The 16,222-nt window shown below is 40.3% G+C and overlaps 1 protein-coding gene across 1 annotated transcript in view; it reads left to right on the top strand.

Annotated features, from left to right (window-relative positions):
- LRP2 (LDL receptor related protein 2) overlaps window positions 1-16,222 on the top strand; it is a gene marked incomplete at its 5' end in the record, with an annotated part of 199,062 nt that overhangs the window by 86,089 nt on the left and 96,751 nt on the right. Inside the window, 9 exons of the mRNA XM_082630147.1 lie at window positions 2,455-2,647; window positions 5,140-5,265; window positions 6,185-6,315; window positions 10,158-10,295; window positions 10,641-10,922; window positions 11,955-12,197; window positions 13,342-13,461; window positions 14,081-14,197; window positions 15,697-16,074. Coding sequence (XP_082486273.1) covers window positions 2,455-2,647; window positions 5,140-5,265; window positions 6,185-6,315; window positions 10,158-10,295; window positions 10,641-10,922; window positions 11,955-12,197; window positions 13,342-13,461; window positions 14,081-14,197; window positions 15,697-16,074 — 1,728 coding nt within the window. The remainder of the gene's footprint in view (window positions 1-2,454; window positions 2,648-5,139; window positions 5,266-6,184; window positions 6,316-10,157; window positions 10,296-10,640; window positions 10,923-11,954; window positions 12,198-13,341; window positions 13,462-14,080; window positions 14,198-15,696; window positions 16,075-16,222) is intronic.

The raw sequence follows: 16,222 nt of genomic DNA, 5'->3' as shown, positions 1-16,222 counted from the left end.
TTCTACTGACTTTTCCCCATCAGATATGCTCAAGTCTCTCCCATACTAAAAAACCTTCAACCCACCCTTCACTCCACGTTCCTCTCTGGTTGCAGCCCTCTCTCCTCAAGTTCATGAACAAGCACCTTAAAAGTTTGGTCTACACTTTCCTGGCCCTACTTCCACATTTCTCACCTCTTCACACTCTGTCACTTGAAACCCCTTATCCTGGTCACCTCCAGTCTCTTTGTTATAAACTTTATCCTTATCTTTGGCACCTTTGTCGTCTTCTTTAAAATGCTTTTTTCCCCCTTGACAACACACTCGTGAATTTCCTTCTATTTCTTGACCATTCTTTCTAGTGTTCCTTACACATCTTTTCTTCTTTGCCTGTCCTATACACAACTGTGATCTCTAGTGTTCAACATTGGTCCTTTTTTAATTTTTATTTTTTAATTTGTATATTTATTTTTGGCTGCGTTGGGTCTCCGTTGCTGCGTGTGGGCTTTCTCTAGTTGTGGTGAGCGGGGGGCTACTCTTCGTTGTGGTGCATGGGCTTCTCATTGTGGTGGCTTGTTTTTGTTGTGGAGCACGGGCTCTAGGCGCGCGGGCTTCAGTAGTTGCGGCTCGCAGGCTCTAGAGTGCAGGCTCAGTAGTTTTGGCGCACGGGCTTAGCTGCTCTGTGGCATGTGGGATCTTCCCGGACCAGGGCTCAAACCCATGTCCCCTGCATTGGCAGGCAGATCCTTAACCACTGTGCCACCAGCGAAGTCCGGTCTTCTTTTCTTATTCTGCATTTTCTTCTGCATAATTTTGCACCTTCCGTATCTTTTGTTACCATCTATGTAGTAGTTATAAATCAGTGTGAGGAGACTTATAATAGGCCATTTCCTGAGTGTTTTTCCTCTTCACCTGGAGAATGAGGGGAAAGGTCAGGTAAGGCTTCTTACAGGAGGTGATGAAAGTCTCCATCCAAACTGTCTCTCTGGGGTTCAGACCCATAGAGCCAGCTGCCTTTTGGATGTCTCACCTGGATATCCCACAAACCACCTCCAAACCAATCTGTCTAAATGTCTACCTTTATTCCACTTCTCCAGACCCCTGCCTTAGGGGAGGAGCACCGCCTCTCCCCTGCCCACCAAATCTGGTGGTCACCCAAACTTCTTCCTTTCTTTCAGCCTCTACCATTAACTTATTAACCTCCAGCCACGCTTTGAAGTGTGTGGAATCCTGTCTCTCTCCCTCCCACTTCCACGTCTTTGCTTTCCTGCAGCCCCCCATTCACCACTTCCTTTGGAAAACCGCTCCACACCTGCACTTTGCCTCGGTTTCCATACCATCCTGTGCAAACCTCCATCACAGCTCCTGTTACTCTTCTATTGTTTTCCCTCTTGGCCTAATTGCCTCCCCCCGCCTCTCCCACTTCATTACCTTGAAGGCAGTGTCCACATTTCTTTCAAAATGCTTCACTTTTTTATGACTCAGTTTCCTCATGTGCAAAATAGGGATAATAATAATTCCTACTGTTGAGCTGTTGTGAGGATGGATGAATTCATGTAAAGTACTTGGGCCAGTTCCAGGCTCATAGCAAGTGTTCACTATAAGCTATTATTATTAATACCATTAGCAATATCATGTTTCCTCAATGTCTAATGTGGTGTCTAGCACACAGAGGACTTTCTTTTTACAATTTGCTGAATAAATGAATGGGAAAAGCACCAGGATTGTTTTTCTCCCTTCAAAAGAAAGAGATGTGATTGTTTACTCTGATTCACTTTTTTTTAAAGAATATTTTGTTGTGATAGTTTCAGGTGTACAACAAAGTGATTCAGTTATACATTTTCCCATTTAGGTTGTTATATTTTAGGTTGAGCAGAGTTTCCTGTTATTCACATTTTCTTTAGTAAAAAAAGAAAAAGGAGGGGAAAAGGCATAAAAAATTCACAAAGAAGAAAATGGTCTTTTTTCTCCTTGTACCCAGTTCTGATTTCCTTTCTGGTTGCTGGTCTTTTCCAAACTTGGCAACTTTGTGGCTATGAAAGACTGTTGATGAAAAAGTTGGGCGGGAATACCTCATAGATACCCCCAGTCGTACCTGGCGGTGTCAGCTTATCAGCGCTGTCTGTGGGTGGTGGTTGTGAGTATGTGAACTCAGGTATCTCTTCTTCAGATGTTCTGTACTGAGAAATTTTTTCTGGAAGGTTGAACAAGGGAGTAAATCCAGGCCATACCACTCCTGGTTCTATTTATCAGAGTCATATCTATTCTTTGAGATCCAGACTTTTGGAGATGGATAGATTCTGGGTTTATCTCATGTGTTGCTTTGCAGTTTACTGTTGCTTTATTTTTCAAAAGAATTCCACATTACTGAAATATTCTCTAGTTCTCACACAAAGTTTAAATATGCAGTGGTAGGAAAATGTATGTCATGTAAATTATGCTTACTGTAAACCATGTCCATATTTTAATTTACAGGAAGAGAAGTTATCACAGCTAACAGAGTGCCAAGTGTTGAAAGTTTGAGTTTTGACTGGATTTCAAAGAATCTCTATTGGACAGATGCTTCTTATAGGAGTGTCAGTGTCATAAGGCTAGCTGATAAATCGAGGCGCACAATAGTCCAGAATTTAAATAACCCACGATCAATCGTAGTTCATCCTATTGCTGGGTAAGTGTGTTCATGTTTTCCTAAGAGCTTGAAACTTATGTCTTGTACAATCATTGCAAAGTGATGCCATAGGTATTTGGCAAATTCAGTAAATACAATATTGAACCATGTAAATTGAAATCACCTTAGATTGTGTCCTTTTAGCATATGCTGAAGTAATCACTTTATCTCCTTCCAAAAACTTTCTCGTAAGCTTTGGCTTCCCAGTCTTCATTGGAGTGTGTTTTTTTTCACAGTCCGCAGAGGACCAAACAATGAGACACAGATTCTGTGGAGAAGGAATGAATATGCAGCAGAATTATCAGGAGAGGCTCAAATTCTTTCCCTGCTTTAATGTATTGATATAAAGCTTACGAAAACTTGCTTAATCATTCAGTAGTTTTCAGAATAAAACGTCTTTCAGACCACAGACAAAGTTTCATGTTTATCCATTGCATTATTGGTGGAGTCAGACAAGAAGACAGAGCATTTCACGCCATGCTTTTTTGTTCTTTCCTTTCTTATTTAAATATGCTTGATAGCTAACGTAAAGTCTGAGATAGGCAGTTGTGTTTTAATAGAGTAGTTAAAAAAAAAAAAGATGACTGGTAATTCACTAAAGCCTGATTGAGGGTACATAGCAAACACTTTACACAGTACATAATCTCATCTAATCCAAAAGCTGGTTTGTGAGTGAGGTATATACAAGACCTGTTTTGGAGATAAAGAATCTGGGGGGCTTCCCTGGTGGCGCATGGGCTTCCCTGGTGGCACAGTGGTTGAGAATCCGCCTGCTAATGCAGGGGACACGGGTTCGAGCCCTGGTCTGGGAGGATCCCACATGCCGCGGAGCAACTGGGCCCGTGAGCCACAACTACTGAGCCTGCGTGTCTGGAACCGTGCTCCGCAACGAGAGGCCGCGACAGTGAGAGGCCCGCGCACCGCGATGAAGAGTGGCCCCAGCTTGCCACGACTAGAGAAGGCCCTCGCACAGCAACAAAGACCCAACACAGCCAAAAATAAATAAATAAATTTATTAAAAAAAAAAAAAGAATCTGAGGTTCAGAGAGATAAAGTAACTTGCTCAAGGACCCACAGCTATTAAGCAATAGTTAGTATTCAAATTCCAGACCTGTCTGACTGCAAAGCCTGTGTGGCTAACATATTTTAAAACTGATGATGTTATTGATAAGAAATTTTATTGCCCAATAGAGAGTTAAACAGTTGATTTTCTAGTGAATTTATCTTAAGCTAAATCTTTGGCTTTGGGTTTTGAAAAGGGGTTAAATTCCTTTCCTGATGTATCCATCATATTTTTTTTTATAAATGTATTTATTTTTATTTTTGGCTGTGTTGGGTCTTTGTTGCTGTGCGTGGGCTTTCTCTAGTTGTGGCAAGCGGGGGCTGCTCTTCGTTGCAGTGCGCGGGCTTCTCATTGCGGTTGCTTGTCTTGTTGCAGATCACGGGCTGTAGGCGCGCGGGCTTCAGTAGTTGTGCCATGCAGGCTCAGTAGTTGTGGCTCACGGGCTATAGAGCACAGACTCAGTAGTTGTGGCACACAGGCTTAGTTGCTCCGCGGCATGTGGGATCTTCCCGGACCAAGGCTCAAACCCGTGTCCCCTGCATTGGCAGGCGGATTCTTTTATTTTTTTTTTTTTCGGTATGCGGGCCTCTCACTGTTGTGGCTTCTCCCGTTGCGGAGCACAGGCTCCGGACGCGCAGGCTCAGCGGCCATGGCTCACGGGCCTAGCCGCTCCGCGGCATGTGGGATCTTCCCGGACCGGGGCACGAACCTGTGTCCCCTGCATCGGCAGGCGGACTCTCAACCACTGCGCCACCAGGGAAGCCCGGCAGGCGGATTCTTAACCACTGTGCCACCAGGGAAGTCCCTGTCCTTAATTTAATACAATATGAAGTCACGTTTCAGAAAGTTACCTTTTGGAAAGACTAATTTTAGTTTTTAAGGCTCATATGATAGAGAAAAGGTTTTTTCCCTACACTTATCTTTTTGCCACTCGTCGGGATAAAAAAAGACCTCTTGGGTAAGATCGTTTAAGAGTTACGTTTATTTGGATGCATTTTTCATCAGGGTTGAAATGCTTTCCTGCAAATTTAATTCCTTGTGGAAGATGACTAAAGAGTGATCTAGTGGATCCTGGATGTTTATTCCAGAAAGAAAGTGAGAGATTAAAATCAATTTTCTTGCTCATAGTTTATTGTATTTCAAGAACATGAAGTATTTAAAATGTAACCTGAACTGTGTCTTTTTAAAGAATCTACTTGGTGACAATAGTTTTAGGTCCTGAAGTCTAGCACAGTGGTTCTCTGCTTTGGATGCCCATTTTAATACCATTTGTATTTTCGATATATTTTTCTATGTAAACCCAACAGCATACAGAAAATGAGATTAATTTGCAGCAAGTCTCTGGAGAATCTATGTTTGTGCTAAATCTCTCTAAGTCATGTAGTTTGTCCCAATGTTAACATCTTTGATTTATTACCTCCTTTTCTAGGTATATATTCTTTACTGATTGGTACCGTCCCGCTAAAATTCTGAGAGCATGGAGTGATGGATCTAACCTTTTGCCTATAGTAAACACTACTCTTGGGTGGCCCAACGGGTTGGCCATTGATTGGAGGTAAGTAGGAATCATCCCAAATTGCTGAGTTCCCACTTACTATGGAAGACATATACATAGTTGGCCAGCTTCTGCTGGGATGAAAACATATGTAGTAATGAATATTCTGAGGAAATTGCTAGAGGAAGCAGAATAGGGCAAGACCCAAACCCCACTAGAAGTAGAACAGGGATTTGATGAGGTACAGGTTATGTGCAGTTTTTACAGGGGGCATCTTTTTTTTTTTTTTTTTTTTTTTTTTTTTCCGTACGCGGGCCTCTCACTGTTGTGGCCTCTCCCGTTGCGGAGCACAGGCTCCGGACGCGCAGGCTCAGCGGCCATGGTTCACGGGCCCAGCCGCTCCGCGGCATATGGGATCCTCCCAGACCGGGGCACGAACCCGCATCCCCTGCATCGGCAGGCGGACTCTCAACCACTGCGCCACCAGGGAGGCCCACAGGGGGCATCTTGAGGATAGGAAATTGTGTCAACAAATGTGTATTTGCCTATATACACCGTGGGAGGATTTTTGGAATATGAGATTTAAATTTTAAGAAATTAATCTGTCAAGGAATATAGGAAAAGGTAACAGGGTAAATAGGCTTACAGACATCAAATGCAAAAGCAGTTTATAGGAGAGAAAAAAGGAAGAAACATGTTTAACCTTTTAAACATCTGTTACTACGAATAATTTTCCTAACTTGTGGATTTAATAAGGAGAAAACTAAAATTCCTAGCTTGAAGATAACAACATTTCAAGTTTTCTAAGACAATTGAAAATCACTTCATAAAAGTCGTTTTGTCTTTCTGGAGAGCATGAAACTATTAAACTTTGCTTAATAAATGTGTCAACTGAACGTGCTGTTTTTGAATGCCCTTAGTATAAAGTGTGCTTTGCTAGTTTCTGGATAACCAATAACCAAGTATTTTATTATTTTAGCTCTTCACGATTGTACTGGGTAGATGCCTTTTTTGATAAAATTGAGCACAGTACCTTTGATGGGTTAGATAGAAAAGTCCTGGCCAGTATACAGCAGATAACACATCCGTTTGGACTTGCCGTCTTTGAAGGTACGTTTTGAAGCAAAAGAAGTGTGTCTTATTTATACTGTACAAGTTGTATAAAACTCATCCTCATTTGGCAATCTCACAATTCCAGAAAAGCTTGTCAGTTTTTTAATTGAAATGGTGCTTTTATGTATAAATAAAACATTTGATTAGTTGACTGAATATTTAACTTTTATTTTTTGTTTGAGAAATTTTTAGATAATAATATTGACAACTTATATGGTTATAGCACTTTATAGATTAAACATATTATACAGTTTAACTCTGTTATGTAAATATCATGCAAAGAAATAGTACATTAATGCTTCTTTACTTCCATGAATAAAACATCAAGGGCTGTTCGTAATAATTATTGTAGCATTTCTTTTTTTTTTAAGTTTTATTTTTATTTTTAATTTTTTTAAACAACTTTATTGGAGTATAATTGCTTTACAATGGTGTGTTAGTTTCTGCTTTATAACAAAGTGAATCAGCTATACATATACATATATCCCCATATCCCCTCCCTCTTGCGTCTCCCACCCATCCTCCCTATCCCACCCCTCTAGGTGGTCACAAAGCACAGAGCTGATCTCCTTGTGCTATGTGGCTGCTTCCCACTAGCTATCTATTTTACATTTGGTAGTGTATATATGTCCATATTGTAGCATTTCTTTGTTCTCTGATGTTTGCAAGAACCTTGTCAGAACCCTTGTGAGAGAACTATTACACATACTCATCAACTGGATAGCTGACGTCATCTTTGTTATACAGAAGTGTTAGCATATGGCTTATGAAGAATAGCTAAATGGGGCTTCCCTGGTGGCGCAGTGGTTGAGAGTCCACCTGCCGATGCAGTGGACATCGGTTCGTGCCCCGGTCCAGGAAGATCCCACATGCCGCGGAGCGGCTGGGCCCGTGAGCCACGGCCGCTGAGCCTGTGCATCCGGAGCCTGTGCTCCGCAATGGGAGAGGCCACAACAGTGAGAGGCCTGTGTACAGCAAAAAAAAAAAAAAAAAAAAAAAAGTATAGCTAAATGTAGTTTTTTCATCAACCTTTCCAAATAATTTAAGATTGCTGGGAGTATGGAATTCTGGGAAACTGCAGCAACAGTGATCACACCGGAGTATCTGTTTTCTTTCTCCCATCTCCCCTCTTGTGAGTGTAAGCATGTTCTCCTGGGTTCAGTTGCTGGGAATAAGAATCTAACTTGTTACTACGAAACAGGTGGTTTGTTTAGTCTTGGAAACAGGGTTTCTGTGAATGATTGTATAGCTTGTGCCAGGCCAAGAGGGCAAGGAGAAACAAATCTACCCTGGTTCTGCTTGATAAACCGTAACTAGTCTAGTTAGAGAGGTGCCATTCTGTGATCCACCAAAGGCGCTATGCATATGTTAGTTGTCTCTCTGGTTGAAACTTCCTACTCTGAATAATTAGCATAGTGCTTTAAAAAAACTAGACACTGACTATAATTCAAAGGCTTTGTCACATACCTGTAGTGTGGAATGAATAACTAGTAAATATATTGTATATTCCACCCTGCTGTCTATCTGTGGAGGAGTGCATGGTATTTAAAAATATTGTTTAAATGGTCTTGTGAGATTTTTGATGAGTCAGTTATAAATACACAGCCCCCCAGCCTGTGCATTCTTTCCCTTTCTACTAATGATGTCAGACACGTCCTATTTGTTGTCACATAGGAACATTATAAGAATGTTAAATTTTCTCTGCTCCTTGCTGGGATATTTTGGGATTGAACAAAGTTTCAGTACCTTTTGGTTTCATCAGTATGAAAAAAATTTGAGTGCATACCCATGAGAATAACACAACATTACAATAATGGTATCACTAATAATAATAATGTGTTTTTTCAACATTGCCCTTCATTGTGCATTTCTTATAGAAAGCTTTTTTATTCCACAATGCCATGGAAATTACGTGTCTTTTCAATGAAAGACTAGGTCTCCTTGACTGCGCACCACACAGGACCGACAGGTTTATTGAACACGTTATATTTTTAAATATAGTAAGATGCCTTCCTGGGTGATGGGCCTGAGATGGCCTGTCCATCTAGATAAGATTTAGTGAGTCCGATGACTGATTAGTCATTGATTAGACCATAGATAAGGAAAACTGGTTTAATGATAAAATTTGTGACATCTTAGTCATTTTCTGGTTAGTTGGCAGTTTTAGTTAAGTTATTGTTAAAGAGAAGATCCACTTTGATTCAGTTTTTTCTTTGAAAACTCTGTTGAAATATATATGTTTATTTCTCTGTTTCAGTATCTAAGGTAAAATGAACATGATCAAATTTTTGAGTTGTAGAATCTTGTATTGCCTCTATCTTCTATTTTCAGCTTCATGGAGCATTACTCAGTGTGCTTTAGGTGTAAGAACACTTCAGTGGGTAATTGTTATTGATCCCTAAACATACACTGACATTTCCTTCTTGGACTAGGTCTGTATTTTCCTTCTTAACAGCTTGTTATGAAACTTGAGGGTCAAAGTTTTTAAAAAAATGTTCCCATTAAAACATGGGAAATAAAATGTTTGACCTGGAAGAGAGCTTAGAGATGATTTAGTCTATTTCCTTAATTTTAGTAGAAAAATGAACCCCCCCCACACACGGTAAAGTATTTGCCTAAGATCACTCAGCAGGTTACTGCTTTAGCTGGGATAAGAACTCAGTCTTTTGAGGCATCAGCTAATGCTCTATAAAAGAATCCTGAGATTTAAAAAAAATTTTACCCATGGCAATCTAAGCCTAATTTCTATTAAATACCATCACAATATTCCATACATTCTTGCCTGAACCTGAATGCTAGTATTATAAAAAATATAGGCTCCTGGGACTTCCCTCGTGGTGCAGTGGCTAAGAATCCTCCTGCCAATGCAGGGGACATGGGTTCGAGCCGTGGTCTGGGAGGATCCCATATGCCGCGGAGCAACTAAGCCCGTGCGCCACAACTACTGAGCCTGCGCTCTAGAGCCTGTGAGCCACAGCGACTGAGCCCAAGGGCCACAACTACTGAAGCCCACGTGCCACAACTACTGAAGCCCGGTACGTAGAGCCCGTGCTCCACAGCAAGAGAAGCCACCGCAATGAGAAGCCCACACATCACAACGAAGAGGAGCCCCTGCTGGCCGCAGCTAGAGAAAGCCCGCACACAGCAACAAAGACCCAACACAGCCAAAAAAAAAAAAAAAGAAAGCTTCTAAGATGTAGGGTCTCTCTCAGAGATCCATACCAGCAACTCCTATTGTTTTTTTTTTGCGGTACACGGGCCTCTCACTGTTGTGGCCTCTCCCGTTGCAGAGCACAGGCTCTGGACACACAGGCTCAGCGGCCATGGCTCATGGGCCCAGCCGCTCTGCGGCATGTGGGATCTTCCCAGACCGGGGCACGAACCCGTGTTCCCTGCATTGGCAGGCGGACTCTCAACCACTGCGCCTCCAGGGAAGCCCTCCTATTGTTTTTATTCCCTGGTTGTATTACACTCCTCTAGAGCTCTTCCCTTTCTCTCCAAATCATAGAATTTTCACCTCTACTGGTGCAGGACAAATTTGTGTCAGGAAGTATTCTTACAACTCTGCTTTATTCAAGGTCCTTAGCTTCAGAAGCTCAAAAGTCAATAAATAAGTTTTCTTTAAGAAAAAAAAGAATATATATATATATATATATAGGCTTCTAAAGAGTCATTTCTAGAGACTAACAAGCCATGGAAAATGATTCCAGAAACATATTGCAGATATTTATGGAAGAAGCTTCCCACATTTGGAAGAAGCATTACAAACATATTGCATCTTCCCAAGTGATTTGTAAGTGAGCTGTGGCGAGAATGCTAATCACCGTGTTCCTTCTTAGACTACGTGTATTTTACTGACTGGAGACTGCGTGGTATTGTTCGAGTCAGGAAAACAGATGGTGGACAACTGGTGGTTCTCCGCAGTGGCGTTGGTATTGTAATGCGTGTGAAGGTGTATGATACCAGAATCCAGACCGGTGAGTGATGTTGCCAGCTTCTTTCATAGGGGTGTGTTTAATATGGTGGCTTCTTTTCTCTTTAAGTACTTATTATTTAATATAACTCCTGATATTTTTATCTTCCTGTCACTCAGATAGTTTTAAAGTGTAAGATTTAGAATTTCTGTTCGACTCGGCTATCTTTAAAACTGTGTTTGAGAAAAACACGTTTCAGCAGTTTTCTGTATTTAAATTGAATGTGCTGTTTGGCACGTTGATTTCCAAGAGGAATCGAGTTTTTAATATTGGGTCTGACAACCAAACCTGTGATCAACCTAAAGGAAATGTGCTTGACTCACTTATCTAGGGGCATTGCTTTTTCAGGGTCTAACGCCTGTAACCGGCCCACCAATCCGAACGGTGACTGCAGCCACTTCTGCTTCCCCGTGCCAAATTTCCAGCGGGTGTGTGGTTGCCCCTATGGAATGAGTCTGACTTCCGATCGTTTGACATGTGTGGAAGACCCATCCCGTGAGCCACCGTTGGAGCAGTGTGGTGCCTTTTCCTTCCCCTGTAACAATGGCAGATGTGTGCCCATTCACTACCGCTGTGATGGAATTGATGACTGTCATGATAACAGTGATGAGGTTCAATGTGGCACATTTAGTAAGTAGCTATCCACTAGCAATACTTCCTAGGATGAATAGAACAGAGAGAGGGGGCTTTAAAAAAAAGGCTTGGGTTATCTCTATAGGAAAGAATATTCCTTTCGGATTGTTAATATGTACTCCAAAGGCTTTTAGGAAGCTAGGCGATGAATATCATTCATAGATAATGTTGCAGATGATTTCTAGCATTGATTTGGGCTATCTTCAACAAAAATTTCTTTCTGACCTTGGCTGTTTGGATCAATGCAGAGTCATTGCATCTTGGCATACTCCTCAAAAAGTCAACAAAACAAACTGGATCTAATCTTTAGTATTGGAGAGAATAATATCACAGAACAGGTGCTTGCAATAATAGCTTTTGAAAATCTCATGTGCTATATTCCTTTTTCCTCCTGTTGGTGTAAAATGAATTATGGGTGAAATGGTGGTTTTAACCTTTACATTCTTCTTTTGATGGTAATCCAATTTATAATAAATGCTATTGCAGAAGACAAAACGATAGAGGACAGTTGAAATCTCAGAAATTTCTATCAAGGAAACATTAATAGAAAGAAAAGTGACATTTGAAAATGAAAGTGCTCATTTGTACATTTTTGAAATTTCTAAAGTAGTATTTTGTCTATATCTTTTTGTTTTTAAAAGTGCAGATTTTACATGAATGTTTTATCAATTTCCAATGACCCATGTGATCAGAGGAAGCATAGCTTAGAAGTAAAGGATGGGCCTTAGAGTCACACCAACTAGAGCTTTGGTCTTGGGCAGATTCCTAAGCTCTCAAAGCCTCAATTTCCTCATCTATAAAATGCAGATAATTATATGTACCTGACAGTATTCTTGTGAGGATTAAGAGAGAAAAAAATGTGTAAACACTTAGGAAAGCGCCTGGCATATGATATTTGCTGAATAAACGTGCACATTTTGTATAACGCTCCCATTGAAAAAGGAGAAGAAGTGGGCCTTTACAAGGTAAGATCTCATTTAAAAGGCTGTAAAAACAGATGTCTTTATGACCAATTCGTTTCTGTTGTAGATACTTCCTGTGCACCTTCAGCGTTTGCGTGTGGCCACGGAGGACAGTGCATTCCTTCATACTGGCGCTGTGACAAACAAAATGACTGTGTGGATGGCAGTGATGAGCAGAACTGCCCCACCCGAGCACCCACTTCCTGTCGTGCAGACTTCTTCACCTGTGATAATAACTTGTGTATCCCAAAGAGCTGGGTCTGTGACACAGATAATGATTGCGGGGATGGATCTGATGAAAAGTCATGTGGTAAGTTTTGAACTGATTTCTCTTGGTTGGTCAGCCTAGTGAATAGATTTGAACAGTCAGTAGGCCTTGTGCACTTTCCTTGAAGGCTTACATAATTTTTGTTGTATCTTAGCTACTTCTCTTCATCTGTCAATCCCTGTATTAATAGGCTATAGGAGCAAAGACATGGGAAGTCTTCCTAAGTATTTTCTATGCAAGCAAAACAAGGACTGTCTCTGATGTCTAACACCCAGCAAGAAACTGGAAAATAAAATCCCTCGACTAACTATTCAGATATTTAAAACAATTTTTCTTTCTAAATCATATAAACACATCCAGACATTTGGCTATTGGTTTTCCTTTTCATTTATACAGGCGAAAAGGCAACAGAATAAAGAGGCACAGGACATTTAAATTTCATTAATCTTACCCACCTGCTTTTCATCTTGTGAGTTCTGATTTCTTCTAGGTTGTCCTTTGTTTTCATATCGGCAGTCATAGTTTAAGGTGGAGCAAGAGTTCCCTGGACTAAATTCTGTCTTGCTTGCATGATTAGGCAATTCGCTTTTTCTCAGGACTAGATGAGCTTTAAGATCCCCTCCAGCTTTCACATTCTGTGAGGCTATATTTACTATGACTTCACCTTTTGGGTAGGGGGAGGCAGTGCATCTGACTCGAAGGCTGTGTCTCTTCACCCAGCTAGGACCCTGGTTTTGAGGATCGTTCTGCTTAGATTTTGGATTAAATCCAGTTATCATGATCTGTCTCTACACTGTTGCTACTAGGCATTGTGGTCATGCAGACCACATGTTGCCTTGCTGGGCTCCATTGCTTAGCTTTGGTGCAGAGCCTTGGACTTCATAGCATTCAGGAGGTGTAAGCCAGTCCAAGGCCATGATGTTTACTTTCTAAGTGTGGTCTGTTTTTCAAGGTGTAATCACAGTTTCTGACTCTGCCCTGTAATATGTTTGTTCCTCTTTCCAAAAAGTGTCCTAGCTGGGCTCTGGATGGGCTGACTTTGGCAATCTGGCTGACTTGAAGGAATTTTGAGCACACATACAACTGAGATAACTTAACATATTTCCTTAGCGTTTTACAGTTTGGCTCTGGTACACACTGAACAAGAAATAAACTGTTACTTGGTTTTGTTTTTGGATGACATTAGATCATACAAAGACATGCTCACCTAGTCAGTTTCATTGCCCCAATCATCGATGTATTGACCTATCTTTTGTCTGTGATGGGATCAACGACTGTGCTGATGGGTCTGATGAGAGTGCTTGTAGTAAGTACATTGTTTTATTTTTAAATTTTTAAATTAACCAAGTAATCAATCCATTGAAGTATAGTTGACTTACAATATTATATGTTTCAGGTGTATAACGTACTGATTCACAATTTTTAAAGGTTAACTCCATTTATAATTATAAAATATTGGCTATATTCCTTTGTTGTATAATATATTCCTGTAGCTTATCCCTATCTTGCCCTGCCCCCTTCCTTCTGCCGATTGTTAACCACTAGTTTGTTCTCTATATCTGTGAGTCTGTTTCTTTTTGGTTACTTTCACTAGTTTGTTTAATTTTTTAGATTCCACATGTAAGTGATATTATACAGTATTTGTCTTTCTCTGACTTATTTCATTAAGCATAATACCCTCCATGTCCATCTATGTTGTTGCAAGTGGCAAAATTTCATTCTTTTTTATGACTGAGTAGTACTCTATTGTATATATATACCACATCTTTTTTATCCATTCATCTGTTGATGGGCACTTAGGTTGCTTACATATCTTGGCTATTGTAAATAATGCTTTATTTTTATTCATGATGTTTAGAAAAATGTCAATGTTTAGTTGTTTGCTCCTTGGCTTAATTTCTAATACTTTTCTCTCTCATTTTCAGTAATTAACTGCACTGCTTCTCAATTCAAATGTGTCAGTAATGGTAATTGTATTAGCAACACATATCGCTGTGATGGTGTTTTTGACTGCAATGACCACTCTGATGAGACAGATTGTCGTAAGTACCATATACCTAGCATGTTTCAGGTGAAGGGGTCATTTCATGTTTACCAGTATTGATATTACCACAGATTTTCTCTTAGACAAACTCGAGAGAAGGCAGCCTGAATTACAAAGCATTGTCAAAGGAACACAGTATTGAACATATAATAAAATCGACTTGACATTACCAAACAGCGACTTATAATTTGTGAATCGAGGGGTTGTAAATTGGCACTTTCAGATTGTCTCTTGAGTAGGTTAAATATTTCTCAGATATTTTTGTTCTCACTATTAATTTTTCCTAGGGCATACCAAATTAGTGGGTTTCAAATTTTTGAGGTTTACTATTTATAAAGGATATTTTAATGGTTTCTTTTAAATCTCAATAGGGAGGTGAAATCAAGCAAATCATTTGTTTAGTATCTGCTAACATGTTACATATGGTCTTTGTCCTGAGAGTCTGGTAAGAGAAATTATCGAAAGTAAGAAGCAAAGCAAGGTAGATAGTTACAAGGGCCTTATAGAAACAATACAGATAAAATTCTATGAAGGTTCAGAGAAAAGAAATTTTTTCAGAGGATTCAAGGAGGACTTCATGGACTATAAATCTGTTGGACCTATAATCTCCACAAGCTGTAGACCTATAATGGACAGGATTTGTTATTCCCCACTTTTTATATTAAATGAGGTGAGGTGGTCATTTGTTTGAATAATGGTATTTTGGACCACAAATAGTAGGTTTCTATCAATTCTCCTCCCTAATCAGAAAAGAAGTGTTTAAATCTATGGATCAAAAAGAAAAGTTAAATGCTTACATACTGTATAGGTGTGTACAATACCCAGAAATTCTTAATCACTGAATTTCCTGTCTCACATTGAAAACATGGAATTCTTCTGTGGTGATCTGAGGTTAAAGTGCCATTGCCCCTGACTTGCTATTGCCTTAAAAAGTTCCTAGGAGGGAGTTTGGGTTTACTCCTGTGAAATAGGCAAGCAATTCTTACTTATCTTGTAAGGATTGCTTGGTGAATAGTGGAAAGTTTGCAAAGAATTGAGGATTTACAGTCATCTTTTGTTTACTTAATGTGTGCTGGTTTCATCTGATATAATTCACTTGAGGGAAAATGATAACATCCAAATATATGACATTAAACCCATGAATTCCAATTCACCGTAGCTATTTAAGCTCTATTTAAATGCTCTGGTGATTCTTTATTATTTAATCCATAATTAGAAACACAGGAAACAGAATTTTCTTTTGACCCAGGGACTTATCTTCTATCCAAGAGTTGTACATCCTTTGTTGTCAGATCCACTAATCTGACGCATAAAGATCTCTACATGCCACAATGTCAGAGAAGACTCGTGTCATTTTAGATTTTAATATTACATTTGTCATAGTCATTATTATAAACCTACCATTGATCCAAAATCATTTCCTCTGAATCTAGAAATTATATAAAAGGGTTTATGGATTGCATTCACAAGCCCATTTTCCCCATTTTGTTCTCTCAGCAACCAGGCCTCCTGGTATGTGCCACCAAGATGAATTTCAGTGCCAAGCAGATGGTATCTGCATTCCGAAGATCTGGGAGTGTGATGGCCACCCAGACTGCCTCCATGGTTCTGATGAGCACAATGGCTGTGCCCCCAAAACCTGCCCTTCATCTCATTTCCTCTGTGACAATGGAAACTGCATCTACAGAGAGTGGCTCTGTGATGGGGACAATGACTGCAGGGATATGAGTGATGAGAAGGACTGCCCTACGCAGGCCTTTCAATGTCCCAGTTGGCAATGGCAATGCCCCAGTTATAGCATCTGTGTGAATCTGAGTGCAGTATGTGATGGCAACCCTGACTGCCCCAGTGGGACAGATGAGTCCCCACTTTGCAGTAAGTTTCCTGACCACAGTTTACTGCCATAAATTCATCCTGAGCAGTGGCCGGCTGTGCATCATCATTGTCACAGTCACCACGTAGCTTTTGAGGAAGGGATCTCAGTTCCTCTCTGAATTTAGATCTGTGTAGGGATAGCCATCAT

This window comes from Mesoplodon mirus (genome assembly GCF_964341445.2).
Source record: "Mesoplodon mirus genome assembly, chromosome: 8".
In the NCBI taxonomy this organism is placed as follows: domain Eukaryota; kingdom Metazoa; phylum Chordata; class Mammalia; order Artiodactyla; family Ziphiidae; genus Mesoplodon; species Mesoplodon mirus.
This window is presented reverse-complemented; position numbering and strand designations above follow the sequence as displayed.